The sequence below is a fragment of the Macaca mulatta genome, chromosome 11 (assembly GCF_049350105.2).
Source record: "Macaca mulatta isolate MMU2019108-1 chromosome 11, T2T-MMU8v2.0, whole genome shotgun sequence".
Lineage (NCBI taxonomy): Eukaryota > Metazoa > Chordata > Mammalia > Primates > Cercopithecidae > Macaca > Macaca mulatta.
This window is the reverse complement of record NC_133416.1, coordinates 79,156,190-79,175,816: the sequence shown is the minus strand read 5'-3', so window position 1 is coordinate 79,175,816 and position 19,627 is coordinate 79,156,190. Positions and strand designations below refer to the sequence as shown.

The following is a 19,627-nucleotide window of genomic DNA, read 5'->3' as shown; positions in this document are numbered from 1 at the left end:
CCCAGAAAGGCATGACCCATTTTCAGAAGTGCAAAAAGTGAGGTCAGCACCCACATCTGAGGTGCCAAACCCTCTATGTTAAATATTTATGGAGTATCTGTGAGTAGGAATGCTCAGACAAACAAATCAATATTTTCTCTGACCTTGAACCAGTTTGCATGGGAAGGGTATTTTCATTCACAGCTTCATACCTTTAATTCTCCAATGGAGGAAAGGAGTCCTGCTCCATATGCCCGCAGTTGCCCTTCTTGCTTGCAAAGACCAAACTCGATTGTGAAGAAATAGCACTAAAAAAAAAGAATACATATCCAGTGAACTGGTCAATGAGTTATTTGATAAGATAAAATGGCACCCAAAACTAAATGCTGTGCTGTGCATAATTTCTTCAATATTATCAATTTAAATACATTTAAATTGAGAACATTTATTGAAATCTATTCTCTTGCTTAATATTCTCTCCCTAGGTTGAATGTGTTTTTAAAAAGTATTAACTACTAAAAGTCTTATGCTCCCTGAATTCAGAAGCCCTATGAGTCAAATTATATCCCCTGCAATCATTTTAAAAACAAAAAACACAGATACAGAAATGAATAAATATATCACAATGATACCTCCATAACAATATGCTATATATTTACCAAATTGTGTTTCAGTGACATAAATCAGTTTATGCAAATGTGGAAAAATAAGTTGGAATCCAGTAATCGCTAACTGCTTTTGGCAGTTTGCTTATCAATTCAACAAACATTTGTTGGTGCCAGTGCTTGGTAAAGAAACAAGAGAGCAACCAAGAAAGCAAGTACCTCTATATGACACCAAATTACCGAAACCACAATTTTAGTGTAATTTTTTAGTAAAATCTTAAATGTATATCTATGTTTGCATGTGTATATGCATGTGTAGCTTTATATATGTATTTGTGTAGGTATGTGCTCCTCGACTTACAATAGGTTTATATTTCAATAAACCCAGTAAGTTGAAAATAATATCCTAAGTTGAAAATGCATTTAATACATCTAACCTGCTGAACAGACCAGCTTAGCCTAGCCTACCTTAACAGTGCTCAGAACACTTACATTAGTCTACAGTTGAGCAAAATCATCCAACACAAAGCCTATTTCATAATAAAGTGTTGAAAACATCAAAATTCCAAATTTGAAGTATGGTTTCTACTGAATGCATGTCACTGTCACACCATCATGAAGTCAAAAAAAACTGTAAGTTGATCTAATATAAATTGGAAAGCAGCGGGGCGGTTGTTATACACACACACACACACACACACACACACTTTCTTAGCCCAAGTTTTATCAGCGTCAACTACTACAACTTCCCCAGGACATTAGTATCTTAAATTGGTTCTGTTGGGTTTAGGAAATCAACCTAAACAGACAGAGGAATCTCTGCACAATGAGAAAAAAAAAAAAAAAAAATCTCGCAGTGCTGTTGAGAGAGGCTGAACTCACACTATTTTTGCTCTGAAAGAAAAGTGAGATGCTGACAACAAGCAATAAAAATTCCATCAAATTAACACTGTCCTGCATTAGTGATGATAGAGCACTGAAGGTGTTAAGAAAGAGAATTTAAACACTCCTGAAAAGGGGCAGAAAATAATAATTATTTCCAGCACATGGCAGTTTGCTCTATTTTTATTTGGAGGCTAAGATGTCCCTTGGTTCAGGAAGGTTATATATTTTTTTGATGTGAGGGTGATCTCTGAAGTTGAATTATCCAAAGCTCTGCAGCACTGGGCTGTACCCAAAGGACTGATCATTTCCAGGTCATGGAGCTTAACCTCCAGAAGTAAATTCTTTTTCCTGATTTACCTTCCAAAGAGGCTAAAATTACAGCCCTAGGACGGGCGTGGTGGCTCACTCCTGTAATCCCAGCACTTTGGGAGGCCAAAGCAATCAGATTACCTGAGGTCAGGAGTTCAAGACCAGCCTGGGCAATATGGTGAAACCCCGTCTCTACTAAAAATACAAAAATTAGCTGGGCATGGTGGTGTGCCTGTAAAAAGCCTTCAAGCATATCCTCCAAAATTTTTGCATAATTCTGGATGCAATTAAGGGAAGTAATCATACAGTCATAGCTTCTCAGGAGATTGAGGCAGGAGAATCACTTGAACCCGAGAGGCAGAAGTTGCAGTGAGCTGAGTTCGTGCCATTGCACTCCAGCCTGGGCAACAAGAGCGAAACTGCATCTCAAAAATAAGATAAAATAACAGCCCTTCCCACCCTCTACCACAACCTACAGCACCTACCAGCACTCCTCCTTACTCTGTTCCACCTTTTCATTCTTTCTATGAACCACTTTTTGACATAGACTGCAATTTCTGTATGCATGATATGTGCTGCTTATCATCTATCCCTCCACACTAGACTATAAACTCCACAAAAGCAGGTATCTCTGTTCATTTAGGACAAGGTTTTCCAAAGTCAGCACTATTGACATTTTAGGCTACATAATTGTTGTGGGAGTCTGTCCTGTACATTGTAGGATGTTTAGCAGCATCTCTGGCCTCTACTAACTAGGTGCCAGTATCATCCCCACCCCCTTTGTAATAACCAAAAATGTCTGCAGACATTGGCAAATGTTCCCAGGAGAGCAACATCATCCTTGGTTGAGAACAACTGATCTAGACTAGTGTGTGAAAGATAACAAGAGCTCAATAAGCACTGGGTTAATAAATAAATGGTGAATGAATTAATGATGTCTAAGTTAAACTGGCATGTGGCAGAATGACCTGGAAGAAAGGAACACACAAAGGGATCCAAGTTCTAGTCTGAGTTCTGCTTCTAATTAGCTATGTGACTCCGATCTCAGGGTTGTAGTTTTCCTGCCTGTGACATCGATCCATCCATTCATTCATCTATTCTGTGATATCCATCCATCCATTCATTCACCTACTCTACAAATACTTCTTGAGCAACTATTACATGCCAGGCTCTGCCCTAGACACTAAGGATATGCAATGAACAAGGCAACAAAGCCTGTGATCCCATGAAGCATATATGCTACTGGGATGAGACAGGCAATAACAAAAACAAAAATCAATAGCCAGATAATGTCAGGCGGAATAAATTCTATATATATAACAAAACCATATAATATGTCAAATATTAAGCAGGGAATGTGACTATTTTAGAAAAAGGGTCAGAGATAGTTTCTGTGAAGGGGTAATGTTTAAGCTGCAAACAGCTTTAAAAGTAGCTTTTCATTAAGAAATTTAAAAGGCAGTTGTGCAAGGATATAGAGAAAATGATGTTCCTAGAAGAGAGGACAGCAAGTGTAAAGACCCTGAGGCAGGAATAGGTTTTTATTTCCAAGAGCAATGGGAAGTTGCTGGAGGGTTTTAGGCATGTGAAAGATATGTACTAACTTAGCTTTCAAAAGGTCATGGAGGTACTGCATGGAAAATAGATTGTAGGGGAGCAACAGTGAGTGGAAACAGACCAGCTAGAAGGCAGTGGCACACGAGTGGTGAGTGAACAGGAGTATGACTTGGGCTAAGGATGGCAGGGAGTTGGGAGAAGTAAATATCACAGAGCCCTTAGGAGAAGAACCAAGATAAAAAATGTAAATACATGTTGAAAAGCTAAAATACAGTCTTCAAGTATATCCTCCAAAAAATTTGCATAATTCTGGATGCAATTAAGGGAAGTAATCATACAGTCATAGAATACAGAACAAAGGCTTGGAAGTATCCTGGACGTTCAGCTCTCCTATTTTACCAAAAGGAAAATTCAAGTTGAGGAAGATGAAGTGATTTGCCCAAGAGCAGTCTAGACGGTGACATTTAAGAGCTCTAGAGCTCAGGATTTTAAGGAGCTTGACATCAACATCTGTCACATTTTAAAGTTTCTAGATAAAAAAATTAATAGATGCATAATTTTCCTTCACAACCAAATAATGGAGAAATAAAAATCTAAAATGGAGGAAATCTAGAATGTCACAATATCTTCTTAGTGTGCCTTTGGCTGATTTTCCTAATTTATATTGCACTTACAACACCTGGCATGAAATCCTTGGAGCCTTAACATTGAATATAGAAGAGCTTGTGGAAAAAATGTGCTGTCAAATTCAAAAGCATCCAAAATACACATTCAGAGCCAGCTACAGGAGCATTTGGGTCAGCCTATTAAGCACATGTTTAATTTTTTTATGCTAAATCAATGCATACATAATTCATGGTCACATTTATGATCTAAACCAAAACACACTAAGAGAGCCTCTGAAAAAATCTGCTGTGCCATAGACACTGTCTTCACATAGATTTAGCAAACCATTCTAGTCTAAGGTAGGAATTAAAAGGTAGGTCTGCACCAATTCAACTAAAGATCAAAAGCTAAATCTCTCACCCAGTGTGTCTTTGGTTAATGTGCTTCTAGAATCAGAGCAACCTCAGAAGAACGAGCCCCTATGCTCTTCCTTCCCATTGCTCAGAACGCTCTCTGGCCCCAGACCTCATCTGGGAGTGCTTCCAGAAACTCTGGCCTTACATACTGCCATCTGCTCATTCCCTATCTACCTTTCCCTTTGGTTTCCTGCTGTCCTCAACCAAGGAAGGCCCCTAAATGCTGTTTCTGCAGCCCATTCTGTTTAGAGAATTAAACCTTTTGGTTTGAGACAGTTTTCTGTTTGCAGCTCCATGTGTGGCTAACAGATAAAGAGAAATGGTAAGTTGCATCTGAAATTAGGTTATTAGCAAAATTCGAATCACAAACATGCTTAGGATAATTTTTCTCTTTCTTTTTCTCTTTCTGTTTTCAATACTGGTGAAGACCTCAGAATGCATAGGGCATGATCACTAATCAGGAGGAGGAGACAACCACACATTGCTACAGTTTTAAATGCAAAGCCTACTTAGAGTTGCACTCAAGACCCCTGAAGACCCTTCAGAAGTTGAGGATAACGAATTGCTTCATGAAAGTTTAAGAAAATATAATTTGGTTTCCTCAGAGAATTCTCCAGATGTAGCTCTATAATATATTCCCTAGAGATTTATCAAATGAATAATCCTACCTATTATCGAGAAAACCAAAAAATAAAACTACGCTGAGACTTGTAAGAATACCTGTAAAAGAAAATTGCAGATTCTTGGCGACTAATGTCTTTTAAACAGAAACAAATAATAATACTAAGACTAACACCTCCCAAATTGAAGGGTACCTTTCATCAAAGCTGGTGCTCATGAATTCCAAATTTTACATACCATTAATGACATGTAATTATTTATAAATATTTTATTTGGATATAATTACATATAATCATTAACTAAAAAACAAAACAGAAATGATAGCTCAACTTCTTTTATGGAATAATGGCAGAGGCATTTACATACATACAGTCATTAAGCAGAAGAAAGTCTGAGTGACAATCTGAAATCCAAACACGCTGTGGACCCGAGCTGCAGTGAGTGTGCTTAGGAAAATGAGATAGGTCGCCCAATGCTGCCATCTTCAGATCACTACTGGTAGTATACCTTTCTCGCAGCAGTTCCGGCCTAGCCAAACGGGCAGTGGCAAAAGCTTGAAGGGACCAAGTCCGCAGACACAGAATCACACCAATAAAATATGTAATGGTGTCACCTGGTGATTTATAGAAGCACTCTATGCAAAACCCTTGTTATGTTTGGCATTAGGCACCTGAAGTTCTTGCTAAGGTCACAATTAAAGAGATGTATGACTTTGTCAAGGAACACTTGATGGGAAAGAAATTTACTGTTCCCATTTCCCTACTGAAGGGCCCTTTTGCCTCCCTCCTCTCACTCCCTCTGCATCCCTCCTTGAAATAATTACATAGCCTCTTCCTAAGGGTCCTTGAATATTCACATATTAGATTAAAATGATACATATAAACTTCTAGGAGGAAGCCCGAGTTGCCTACTTCTTTCACTTTCTCCAGGAAATTGGCTTACACACGTCATTTAAGAAATAAATTCCTGAGTAAGCAAGTGAGGAAGTGACTGAGTGATATATTTTCTCTATCGCCTTCCCTAAAAATTTGATCTTGCATATTGGTAGCATATATTTTAAAATAATCACATACATCATTCCACATCTAGAATTCCATTATCTATATATCTAGCACATAGGCAGGAAGCAAGAAGTTATCAAAGAGAACTTAAAAGGACTCTTTTAAGATGGATTTGAGATTGGTTTGAGATATGCCAAACGTAACAAAAAGTTATATGCTAAATTTGGTGTACTTCACTTATAAGATAATCCCTCAGGTCCTCAGACCCTAGTTATCCTTATCTTGTACCCAGTTCTAATAAAACTTAGTTACGTAGCTTCCAAACCCACACCATCACTTAGGAGGGGAACAAGAAAAATATGTGCAAAAAGCAGCCCAACCCAAAAAGATCAGCAATACAATATTTGGTGTTTGAGTAAATAAATGCTCCATATTAACATTGTCACTAAAGAACAGAATTCATCAATTATACAGAAATAACAAAATAATAGGAAAACTTAGCCAGAAGAAGACTTCCTCATTTAATAAAGTGTTCTCACATATGTTACCTTACTGCCCATTGTGAAGTAGATAGAGCACTTATTATTTCCATTTTACAGATGGGAATACTGAGACTCAAAGTTCAAGTGGTTTGCCCAGTTCCAAAACTAGTGGTTGCCAAAGCTAAGAATCACGCACAAGTTTCCCGACTACAAATCCAGCATTCTTTTCTTATCAGTAACTGCACTTATGGATACAGGGCCACTGTCAGCCAGTCACACTGGCACAGCCATTCCTGTTGTTGAAATACTGAAATATTTCCAGGATGAGTGTAAATAGCTATCACCTTATGCTCCCCATGACCCCAGCCACTGACACTGCCCCATCCCTTTCTAGATTTCATCTCCCGCACCCTCCCCACCACTGTCACTTCTTCATGATCTAGCAAATGAAGGCTCAATGTCTATAAAGCTGGGAATTCCAGGATCCTGATCGGATGCTAATCTAGCAAGCATCTGTGGTATTAGGGGCCCACGTCATAACAAAAAGATAAATCTCAGAAAAGAAGAATATCACTCAAAGATGTTCTAACATCAGCGGCTGTAGCCTTGGTAAGTGCAAATAAAAACACATAAAAGGGCTCTGTGGCTCACAGCCTTCCTTTCACAGTGTTTTTGCTAACATTTTTCCATCTAGTTTTTGAGACAACTAGCATGTCAATGTATACACTTACAAAGTTGTTGAAAGGTAAAGGCCCCTCAAGGTCTGCTCGCACTTACCCCTTTACCACCTACCCCAGCTACTAGAGTTGGAATTTTGCTATATCAAAATATCAGTTTACAAGCAGCAAGTGTTTTCCCACCTTTAACCAAGATTCCTTAATCTTGATTAAATTGCAAATGACAATAGTACTGAAATAAGAATGAGGCTTGATAGCTAAACAGGAAGCTTTGGAATAGAAGTTTTAAGGTGACAAAAATCAACATCGGAAATCAGAAGTGAAAACAGAGTCTGCATTGCTTAAACTATGGAGGTCCCACTGCCTCTGAAATATCTATCCCAACATCATTCATTCAAACCTCCCACCAGACATCAATTTTTGTTGTCTCTTCAATCATTTAAACTCCAAATACTCCTGAGAGTCACACATAAAGCCAAATCACACTAAGGCATCAATGACTACACCAATGCTTTGTTTTGCAGAGCAAGGATTCTTGAGTTAAAAATTTTTCTGTGCTGGACATGGTGGCTCACACCTATAATCCCAGCACTTTGGGAGGCCAAGGCGGGTGGATTACCTAAGGTCAGGAGTTTGAAACCAGCCTGGCCAACATGGCGAAACCCCATCTCTACTGAAAATACAAAAATTAGCTAGACATGGGGACGGTTGCCTGTAATCCCAGCTACTCGGGAGGCTGAGGCAGGAGAATCACTTGAAACAGGGAGGCGGAGGTTGCAGTGAGCCAAGATCACTCCACTGCACCCCAGCCTGGGTGAGGGAGTAGGACTCCTCAAAAAAAAAAAAAAAGAAAAAAAAATTGTGGGACTAGGCTTCAAGAGATAGCAGAAAACAGGTTTTTGCATGCTTTATTATTTTGCCCTGGGCTAGTCCTATGTAAATTAAGACTGTAAAATGCTAGAAACTTTGAGATGGAAGATGTTAGGGCTGGTCCAGAGTTCTAGTCCTCACTAACATGGTTCTGTGCAATCCTGGGGCTGCAGCTGCTCTGTAATCACAAGTCACCCATGTCACGTCTTGAAGTTTCCCTTTGGCAATAGGAACCCACTAAGCAAGCATTCACAGACTTGGGAGGCGGTCATCATATAGATTCCAAGTACCACTGGTCCAAATGCCTTTTGTGACTAAACCTAGATTTCTATTCTCATATTTTACCATATACTCTCTTTGAGCCTCTCAATGAAACCCACGATTTCACTGCTGTTGAAAAGGTAAAGACCCCTCAGGGTCCCCTCCCACTCTCACCCCTTTACCACCTACCCCAGCTAGAGTGTAAAAAATGCTCGAAACTTAGAGCTGGAAGACATTAGGGCTGGTCCATAGCAATCAGTAGGTCACAACTTCATCAAACCACATTTTTTAAACTAAATGTACTAAATTCCGCTGTGCTACGCTCTGGTTGAGATGACAAAAGTAGCTGAAGAGATGGTCTCTCTGCTTAAGAAAGGCACGATATGGATACAGAGGGACTAATGATAACAATAAATCCCTCCTGTTTTTACTCCTACCACAAACATTTCATTCTATCTTGAAATCATCGTTGCTTATCTGTCTCAGGATGTGAATATGACGCTTGTGCCAAATTTTGAAGGAGAAATGGGATCTTAGAAGGATTGCAAGTAGAGAAGTTATTGGAAAAAGTAAATGGTCTAGGACACTAGCCGGAGGTATTGGGTGGGGTGGGGGTGATTTCAGTGAACCCAAAAGGCACGTCATAGGAAGGTGGAGGTCAGTCAAATTACAGAATGTACCAGATCACAGGCTCCCCTGAGACCAGCAGAGACGGCCTCTTTTACCAGTGATTCTCCTCAAAGCAAGAGAGGGAAAAACAAGTGGAGAAAAGAGAAGAGTTGGAATTTGAGAAACATCTTGTCAGCTAGAAAAAGATGACCCTGAATTGTGAAAACAGCATGCGTTGTCTTAGGTTAAGAACAGTCATCGAATGAATTAAAATGTAAAAACCTAAGCTCTGAGGAAACATTACGGCAAACCTTGTGGAAAATTGATCATCAAATATAAGAGGGACATCCGTAGGAAGAAAAAAAAAGCGTCAGCAGAAAACAACTTTTATTGAAGAATACGTCGACATAGGCGATTTTCAGCAGCGCTGTTTTAGTCTGAATTTTTCTGTGTGTTTCTTAACTATTGCTCCCTACATCTTTTGGGTTGCTTTCAAGAATAAATGGATGATTGTGTTTAAGTGTTCTCTGGCCATTTCAGTTTTACTGCCCCTTCCTCAGCTTATCCGGGAGCATTTTCAACTGCAAAGAAGGCCACCTGACTTATTATTTAACACTAGTTCCTATACCAGCCTTTAATGGTATTTTCTAAAATAAAAAAAAAGAAGAAAGAAATATACCCCAATCTCTTCCTTTCACTTAAGGATTAACAGGAATGTCATGCATTCATTTGACATTAGTGCCACCCAAGCAGTTGGCCCACACTTAAAACTCTGGCAAGACCCATCTAAGATACTCCCATCTCCAAGACTCAATGGTAGGTCATGACAACCATCTGGTAGCCCAGTGTCAACCTTTCATTGTCTCACTGCTCTAGAGTAAAAGTCCAAACTTCTTTAGGTGGCAGAAAAGGCCCTCCATGGTCTAGCCACCGCTTTCTCTCAACCTTTATTGCTCAACCCTCTTCCTCCCAATTGTCCACCCCATGCAGAACTAGTGGCAATTGCACAGACTGATCCTGCTCTCTGCAGATTCCACCTGGGCCTTTCCACACTGCGTTCTCTCTGCTTGGAATGCTCTTGTCATTGCCCAGCCCCTTTGTCTTATTCGTGTCCATCTGGCTGGTTAGGTGGCCCTCTTCCCATCCGCAAGGTAGCCCATATGAATCCACAAAGAAACTGCCAGTCTTCGTGCCTGTCCTCTCCACCAGACCCTGAGCTTCCTGGAATCAGGAACAAGGTCTGACTTTTGTTGTTGTTGTTGTTGCTGTTGTTGTTGTTGTTGTTGTTGTTGTTGTTGTTGTTGTTGTTGTTGAATTCCTGCCCTCTATCATCCCGCCTGACATGCAGAAGGTACTCAGCAAATAGTCAAGGTAGGAAGAGAGAAAGAGAGGGAGGGAGGAAATAGATAAGCAAGAAGAGTTGCCCTGCAGGGCATGCCAACAGAGCCGATGCCAGCCTTCTAAGTGAGTCATTACTAACCTCAGTCAATTTTCCAGTATTACAGACTGTAAAAGTCTACAGTAGCCATCAAAGTGGTTTTCACTTATAGGTTTAGAAATAGATCTGCTCTTTGACCTCTCTCTTTACTCCCTTTAAACAATAGCCAGTGGTCCCCAAGTCAGTGAGGAAGGATGGAACCAGCCTCCCTGCCACAGTCAGGCCCCAAGACACCACAAGCCTTTTGGAGCATGGATGAAGGTTGGTTGGCAGGTAGCTCCTATAGAAGATAGGCAGCAGTTTTGTGGTTAAGTGGTTTCTGGTCTCCTTCATTACAAGCAGCAACTCTGAAGACCCATTGATTCTGACATCTGGATTCTCATCCAAAAATGTCAGGGGGAAAGTTTTTCAGTTTGCTGCTTTTGAAGGTTGTAGCCAACTGGAGACTAGCCAGGGAAAATGCTAGGGAATGGAGGAGTTTGTAATAGATCCAAGCTCCAAAGTGCCTCACAGCCCAACGTGCTCAGAATTAGCAGCTACGAGGAATTTCTATCAGCATCACTGCCCAGACCTTCATTTAGCAGATGATGAAACACAAGATCAGACAGATGCTATTTTTTCTTGGGGATGAATCTCTGAGATGTCCATCCATCCAATTCTGTTTTTTACAAAATTCAATGTCTCTTTAAAAATGAGTTTTACGAATACAAACAGGCTTCTTTTATTCCTTCTGGACCTGCAGGTATTTTGAGTTTCACGAATCAAAAGCTAGTTTTATATTCAGCAGTCTCACTCATCGAACCTTAGAAATAGTACATGAGCCTCAGTGTAACATCTCCATAACAAAGCAATTGACAGAATTTGGCTCTTCTTTTAAAGCAGGTCCATCTTTTCCCAAATGACCCTTTGTTGAACTTACATAACTAGCTACCTTGAAATAGCTAAACTTCACTGTGAGGACACGGACACACACACACACAGGTACATATCATTTTCATATCAGGTTCATGGATCAGCATTCCATTTATATATGTGCTTCATCTACTTTGCACAGAAGACCTGCTTAAGCAAATTCTATAGCTTTGGCAGTGCCCAGGAACTGACTTTTATAATCTGAGCAATTCTGAGCTCCTTGAAAAAGAAAACTGATGAGCGCATTCTCAGCCATTCATCCTTTGGCATGCCCTAAAATGTTCTGCATCAAATCACACATTCTCCCCAGATGTGGTGATTTTAAAGGTCAGCTCTCAAATGCTACTATGAAAAATGAGGTTTTTACTGACTCCCGCGTGAGCTGTGGGTAGTCACCACTGCCTTTTAGAGGGTCATTTTATTTTTATTCCTGCATTACTAAAAGCAACACCCTCCTAGACATTGGGTCTAAGGAGCTTGCACTTTCTCCCCTATTTCTTTCCACGCAAGACAGAGAATCCCGGAAGATGATTTTATGTCTGAAAACTGACGAGAAAGGTTATGTTTGGCAGGGAGAGTCATTCTTGCCACTTCATTGCACTGAGCAGTCTTCTATTTTAAGTTTTTATTAATGAAGTCATGTTTCTTTTCTAGTCACTAACCATCACCACTAGCATCATCGTCTCTCATACTCAGAGATGACACCAAGCATCTGTATGTGTAAATGGGGCTGAAAAGATACACCTGTGAACTGGGGTCCCTGTCACATTGAGGGTCTTTTAGTAATTGAACCTCTAGAAGGCATTTAAGCTCAGTTGAGCTCACCTCTCTCTAATAATAATCACTGCCAGTTACTGAAGCCTGCACTCCACCAGACACAGTGTTAAGCACTTTACATCATATTCACAACAACCCTGAGAGGCAGACACTATGAAAGTAATGTAATGTGGTAGTTTGAGCATTGACTTTGGATTGAGAGACCAAGGTTCAAGGGCATGCTCTGCCATTTACTTGACCTTGGAGACGTTATCTAACCATTCTGTGTTTTAGGTTCCCTGTGTGTAAAATGGAGAAAATAAAATAACTACTACTTATTGAAGTTATATTATTTGCCAGTGCTAAATCCTCCACTTCACAGGTGGGGAAACTGAGATGTAGCTTGAGTAACTTCTGCAAGTAGCTTGAGTAACTATTGCCCTTAAAGGGCAATAGAAGTAGATTGGAATCAAGTGTGCCTAACCCCCAAAGACTATGCTGTATTTTACCATACCACACTATCCTCCTGTCCCCAGAGTGACTGAACATTACAGACCCCCAGAATTGATGTTTACATCGTGTTCTTGATAGCTGAGCTTGGTGTATGCCAGAAAAGACAGGGGTCTGTCTAGCTTTCCTGCAGCCATTCTGCCATGTCCTGCCCTGGGGTAGGTGCCTTCATTTCCTTTGTGACTCCTGGATCTCCTAAGAAACACAACACAGGCCTGTTAAAAGTCAATGAGGAACACACACTATAAATAAATCACAAAAGGAAGACTAGTCCTCTTAGTCTCACCCTTTGGAAATGGCACTCCAATTAGCACCGTTCGTGAGAGCTGAGATTACAATCAATGAGGCTAGTTTAGAAATATAATAAGTTGTGTCTCTGTTAAAAAGCCATATTACAAAGCACAAAACAAAATACTATGTAATATTACTTTACAGCATTCTACTTATGTTTGCATTATTTGATGGACACAAAATTAATTTGGTAAAGGATAGTGAAAATTCACGAGACAATAAAGGATGATGACTTGAAATATTTCTGGTGTCTCATGACAAGTTATTTTGCCAACTTACTCTCTGGCTCTGGCTACCAAGAGAGCTGGTAGCCAGAATGACAATCCCAAGCTTAGAATGACAATCCCTCTCTTCCCTTTCCCTTCCCCTAATCAATCAGTAGAGGCAGGACAGGCAGGTGATTGAAGATGAAGTTCCACTTCCCAGTGGAGGATCATGAACCCAATTTAAGGGGACAACAGCAACTCAACTCTGACCAATTGGCCACTGGTATAAAGCAATCTGACTGCCAGAGAAGCTGGTTTTCTTTTTGTTTTTGTTTTTGAGAGAAGCTAAGAATCTGGATGTCATGTGATATCCTCTGATGTGTAAAAAATAGGCAATTTTTTACACCGTAAGCAAGATGCAGGCATACACACACACACACATACACACACACTCCTCAGATATTAACCAGACCAGACGATGCTGCTTTGTAATCCCTTTTTTAGAGGATTGCATGATTTAAACACCCTGAAATCCACTTTGTAGCAATAAATTGCCTCTCCAGGACAATGAACAAGGACCTCTGCTGTATCGTCTGGTCACAACTTACCCTAACACCCTAAACTCCTGAGAAGTGGTTTGCTAGACTGGACCAGGACTCAGAAAACATGGCTCAGCCCCTGCCATTATTCTGCATTATGGTCTTACACACAACTTTTAACTTGTCTGAACCTCCCTTTATTCACCTATTAAAATGGGGATTCCTTTCCTCACCAAAATTGTATTAAGCACCAATTGTGTGTGCAGCATCATGTGAATGAATACCAGGACTGTGTTAAGGGATAATATGAATCCTGCCTCCCTTGAAGTGCCATTGTGAGACTCACATGAATGAACACATGTCAGATGCTAAAAAAATGTTAAGAGCTATAACTCAGGTGAAGATTCCCTTCTCTGGGACAATAAGGAACAAAGTTATCTGTGTGGCTGACTCATCCCATCTCAGGGTTCTGATTCTGCAAAGAAATTACATTCTTATTAGGCAAGCATGGGCTTAATTATAGGTCAACAGTTTCTGAATCTCAATCTAAGGAGTTTTCCAATGTAGAGATAACCCATTAGATGCAAACGTTTCTTGAAGTATTGACATCTATTCTATCAGTAAGCATATGTAACAGCAAATTAAACTTTACCAGTTTGACTGCTGAGAGAAGCCTCCCCTCAGGAAACCACCTTTGATCAGCCATCTCGCTCCCTGAACCTGACGTGAGTGCCCTCCTTCTTCTATCTTTGCCTTCACAAGCTATAAAGTCCCTGTTCACTTATCTATATCCCTCGGTAGACTGTAAGCTCCCAAAAAGTAGGACTAGCTGTTTAACAGTTGAATTCCTAAATCCTGGCACATAGTAGTTGCTCAGTAAATATCACTTAATGAATAAATGAATGGGCCATAACTGATTCTATCAGCGCTGTGGAAAATATATTTAATAGGAATACAATAAGAGTATGCCTTTGCTAGAACACCTTTGCAAAGAAGCAAAATCCAATGCCCTTACCTTGCCTATTATAGCCTTGGCTTTTTTCTTGGAAGAACTAAGACTCCTTAATTAGATTTGAAAGAGGAAAAAGTGAACAGCCAAAAAAAAGTTTTCCTGAGAGCTAAACAATTATATGTTTCTAAAGCATGTCATTTTAAGGTACTTCCCCTTGTTTTATTACAGAGAACTTTTAAACCTTGCTAGTTAGACACCAACATAGGACCCCTGTGTACAAACATGAAGACATATCCAAAACGCATCAAAACTAGAGCAAACAACATCTTTGGGAACTCTTCCAATGGCTTCTTTGCATACTTGTATGTTAATGAAGCCATCTTACAGCCAAACTGCAAACACCTGGCTGGAGTTCTCAGCAGCTTGAACTCATAAGGAGGAGCAGCCGAGATTTGAAACCCCAAATTTATTGCTTTATTTAGTTATTCAGGGAGGGCTGCATGTATTTATGAACAGCATCACTCCTAATCTGCTTAAGAAGTTTAGTCAGGAATTCATCTTTCACAGGCCCTCACTGGCACAAACAATATTTTCTCATTTGTTTTCCCCAAGCTGCTTCCTGTGACTTGCCTTTCTCTATGCTCAGGGGAGGTGTGCTATTAACTGAGGGGAAGCCTCCTCCATCTCCAAGGAGAAGCTCGACATCTCTTAGGGGAGGCCTTACCTCTATTATTTATGGTTAAAACACTTTACATTGCAAAGTAGCATGCTATCTCCATCTAAAACCATTCTGTAATATAAACTGCATAGTCTGCACTTCAGGAGGGAAAATGTGAGTTGCTGAAAGTTAGAGGATTACCCAAGGTCACAGGAGAAAGTGAGAAACTCTCCAGGGGCCTTTCCTGGACATGAGTGCTTTCTGATATGGCCACCTAGAAGTCTGAGAGTACACTCATGTGAAACATGCTAGCTGGCATTTTTTGAACACTTAGCACTGTGCTAAGCAGCTTCGCAATACATTATCTCGTCAATTTTCACAACAGCTCTACAAGATAGGATAATATCATTAGCCTCATTTTAAAGACGACAAAACTGGGGCACAGAGAGGTTAAGTAACTTGTCCAAGGTTACTGACAAAGATCTTCATCTTAACCAAACTCTAATCAGGTTCCTCTGAGCCATTTTTCCAGTGACATCTTGACTTTGGTGTTTCTGTGCTCATGTCTACATTGTCCAATGTTAGCAAGAATCCTGCTAAATTGTTTAATTCAGCCAGAATCCCTCACCCTTGACATCTGATCACCCTCGATATCTGATTGGAATCACCCTTGATATTTGATCATCCTCAGAATCTGATCAGATTCCTCATCCCCTACCTTTCCCCCGATGATGTCTGAATCATCCTGGCCTGCCTTCCACAGGAGTCCGGTTAGGTCAGTTTAGCCAGAATCCTCCCTTGCCCCTGAGGTTTCCTCTTAGTAACTCTCCATGCACTGACCACCACCTCCACAACCCTGTTCCTTGGCTATAAATTCTCACTTTTCTTGGTTGTATCAGGATTTGAGCCTAATCTCCCTCCCCTACTGCAAAACTTGATCGCAATGGTTTCTGCACCTATCCTGATAATCCTGCATAAAGTCTTCCTTACCATTCTTTAACAAGTGTTATGAATAATCTTCTCTTCAACCTCATCCAGCCAGTAAGTGACAGAACCTGGGTATAAACCCAGGTAAGTTAACCCCAAAACCTGCACTCGGAATTACCCACTATACTATACTGCCTCACTAGCAGGTGCCTATAGTGCACAGCTCTGGAAAGCTGCGTAGTGTCATATACAGTAGAGTTCACTATTTTGTGGATTCCACTTTCCCTTTTACACCCTACCTGTTTGAGTGTCTGCAACCAAGTGCAGTGGGAGAGCTTTAGAATACTTTTGCTACTGGCAGATGTATATTTATGATCTAAACTCAAAATTAGAACAATGAAAGGGGCAAGTATTGATTAGACTGGATGAAAATAGCTCTCACTAATGGGGACAGAACTAAAGGAAAATTTGAAGATTGAGGAAATATGTGTGGAAAACAATTATTTAATTAAAAAGTGGTATCTGCTCAATTTTTTCTCAAAACAAAGAAGGAAAAGCAAACAAAACTCATTAGTCACAGATAATGTTCACTAAAACACTTTGCAACTTAGTTGAGTGGAAGTCACAAACCCCACATTTCTAGAATATACCCAATTTATTCTTTCCTCTGTAGATATAAAAGACAAAGACTCTCCTGACAGCACAAGTGTTTGATAAATGGATGCACACCTCCATGCTCCTTTTTCCAATGACAGAACTTCCATTCACTAAGTTCTTATTTGACTTGGCAAAATGACTTTTCAGAAAAACTAGAAGACTATATGCCAAAATGTTGAGTGTTTATTGCTGCTGTGATAGTGTAAGTGATCTTTATTTTCCCTCCTTATCTATGTTTTAAAATTTTCTACAATAAATATATATTACCTTTTTAATAAGAAAGAGGAAAAAAGGTTTTGGTGAAGACTTTAAAGCCCCCTCAGTAAAGAAGTCCCTGAGTCACCCTGCATCAGCCTCCTCTTCGTTGCTGAAGAGATGATGTTTTATGGACATTCTAAAGGACAGACTTTCAGATCCTGAAAAAAATGATGAGCACCCCCCTCACAAGGTGATTCATTCCTCCCAAACCGAACAGCATTTCTTACTTACCCCTAGTCTGGATTTAAGCCCTCAAATGACAGCATTTCCTTCTTCTAGGAGACATTTCCCCAGTGTGAAATTCACCCATCAGAAATAGTCCAGAAATGCCCATCCTTACTAAAGTGACAAGCCTATAAAACTCTAAGCAAATTGCAATATTTCTAAGAAGAGAGCAAAGAGATTTCTAATCACTGTGTGTTCAATCTCATGTCGTGTTTCTTATTGTGATACCATTCATTGTGGTGGCTCATAATGTACAGTAATACATTTTACATCTACTAAATGTATTCTGGGTTTTTATATCACAGTTCAGAAGAATAGCTTTAGAAATCCTTTTGACTCCTTTATTTGAAAACTACATTTGTGGAATGGGGTAATTAAATCCCTATAGTTTGATATAACATTACCTCTGCTATTCTAGCTCATAAAAAAATCCCAACCATCTTCTTTCTGCTTTTGCTAGAAATGGAATTACACCACAGATATTTCTGTTGTATTACAAGTCTAAGATTTTGAGAGCCTACTCCACTGTAGTTAAACCAGAAAACTCTTCCTTTTGTATATCTTTATGGAAACTGAAATGACTGCAGAAATCTGTGCTTGATGAATGTATTCTAGCTTACTTTGAGAAGAAAAAGTAAGAAGGCCTCAATGTCAGGACTTTTGAATTATGGGAAGAACTAGAGAATTGGAGGACTTAAAATGACTTTAAAATTATATATCCAATAACACACCTCCTTTGATGCAGTTAGAATTTTTGGTAATGGTGAGAAGAAGTATTTCCAGACCTGAGTATGATGTAGATAATGTCATATGTACATCACTGAAGTATGCCATCTCCTTTACCCCTTATTCAACACTGGGTGGTAGAAGAATATCTTCGTTTGAAAGATGACATATAATTTGTTGCTTTGGGCCTAAGCTGAGCACAAGGTTAGGAAGTAACAAATCTAACACTTAAACCCAGCTGGGCTAACTTCAAGTTCAGATTCTTTTCACCACATTGCACCACACCACATACTGCACATCAAACATCCCGAATAGCATCTTCATCAAGCTCGGATGAGTGCTGAGAGATCCCAGCTGTTGACCATGGTGTTTCTACACGGACAAAATGAAGTGTGTGCAGAGAATAGTGGGTTCAGCACCCAACTCAGCACATGAACAGAGAATAAAGAGTTACCAAGGTAGTCCTATCTTTATGAGTTTCCAAATATCTAAAATAGGATTGTGTTGCTTTGTTTCTCATCTGCAGTTATATGATGGCTCTCTGAGAGCCCTAGCATACAGTTCTAAATAACAAAGAAAGACTTGAGTTGCAAAAATATATAACTATTCCAGATTGCAAATATATTTGTTTCTGAACATAGTGGGCAATGCAGAGCTCCTGTTTGTTTTTGCAATTCCAGATGACTGTGGTGTTCTCATCATAATATAAATAGATGGCAAACACCTCCTAATGGCAACAACAAATATCATAAGGGAAACATGCACATATGAGTAGAACAAAACAGCCTGGGCTACAATATCAAAGTTCTCAGGAGAGAATTAGTCAGCAGGAAGTGTGGTAGAGCACCCAGGTAGAAAAAGACCAAGAAAAGGTAGTGGTGAAAATACTGAAAAAGGACAGAAGTCAAGGTCTATGTGAGTAGTTAAAGAATTCGAGTGCTTCTTGCAAGATACTACTACCCTTCTATATGCACAGCAGACATAAAAGTGAAAGTAATGACTTGGAATAGATATTATTAACTTTTAATTAAGTTACTCTTAGAAATAACACACAAACTGATCATCCACACAAACATCTCAATTAAGAATGTATAAAAGTGCACTTCTCCCAGCCCTTTGTCAGCTTTGTATCAAATGATCCAAACAGCTGAACTAGTTCAAAGACTCTACATGGAATAAATAAGCCTGAGGCTTATTTCAAGCTTTCTGTAGAGATACTAAAGTGGTCATTTTTAATGTCATCCATGTTCAGAAAGAACTACAGCTGTGCATAAGTCTTTCAGCATCCAAAGATTCCCCATCCCCAGCCAGGTAGGCAAAGACAAGAGGTACCAGGAAACAAGTTAATATCCTCAGCAGGCAGGAAAATATTAATTAGCAATTTATAAACTAAGGTTACCTTTATAATTACACTCCTAATATAAATTATAGTTGATTATCAGTTTAAGACTGACTGTACATTTCATTACAACTCTCAGCATGAGAAAGTCCTGGTTATCCTGAAAATTCAAATACACGTGATTCATGACCACCAAAAGCCCCAATCAATGCAAATTCTTTTACTTGGAACAAATAAATTATTTGTTTTAATCAAGGAAAGTAGAAACAGAACCCTGTATTATTAATTTCCTGACACTTCTTTCCTGCAAAAAATAAACTAAAATAAAATAGCTGACGGTCTGGTCAGGTTCACA

General features: G+C 39.6%; 1 protein-coding gene across 1 annotated transcript in view; it reads right to left on the bottom strand.

The window, feature by feature from the left end:
* The window catches only part of TPH2 (tryptophan hydroxylase 2), a 90,939-nt gene that overhangs the window by 8,929 nt on the left and 62,383 nt on the right, over positions 1-19,627 (bottom strand). The window contains 1 exon segment of the mRNA NM_001039946.1: positions 192-287. Within this exon segment, the coding sequence (NP_001035035.1) occupies positions 192-287 (96 nt within the window).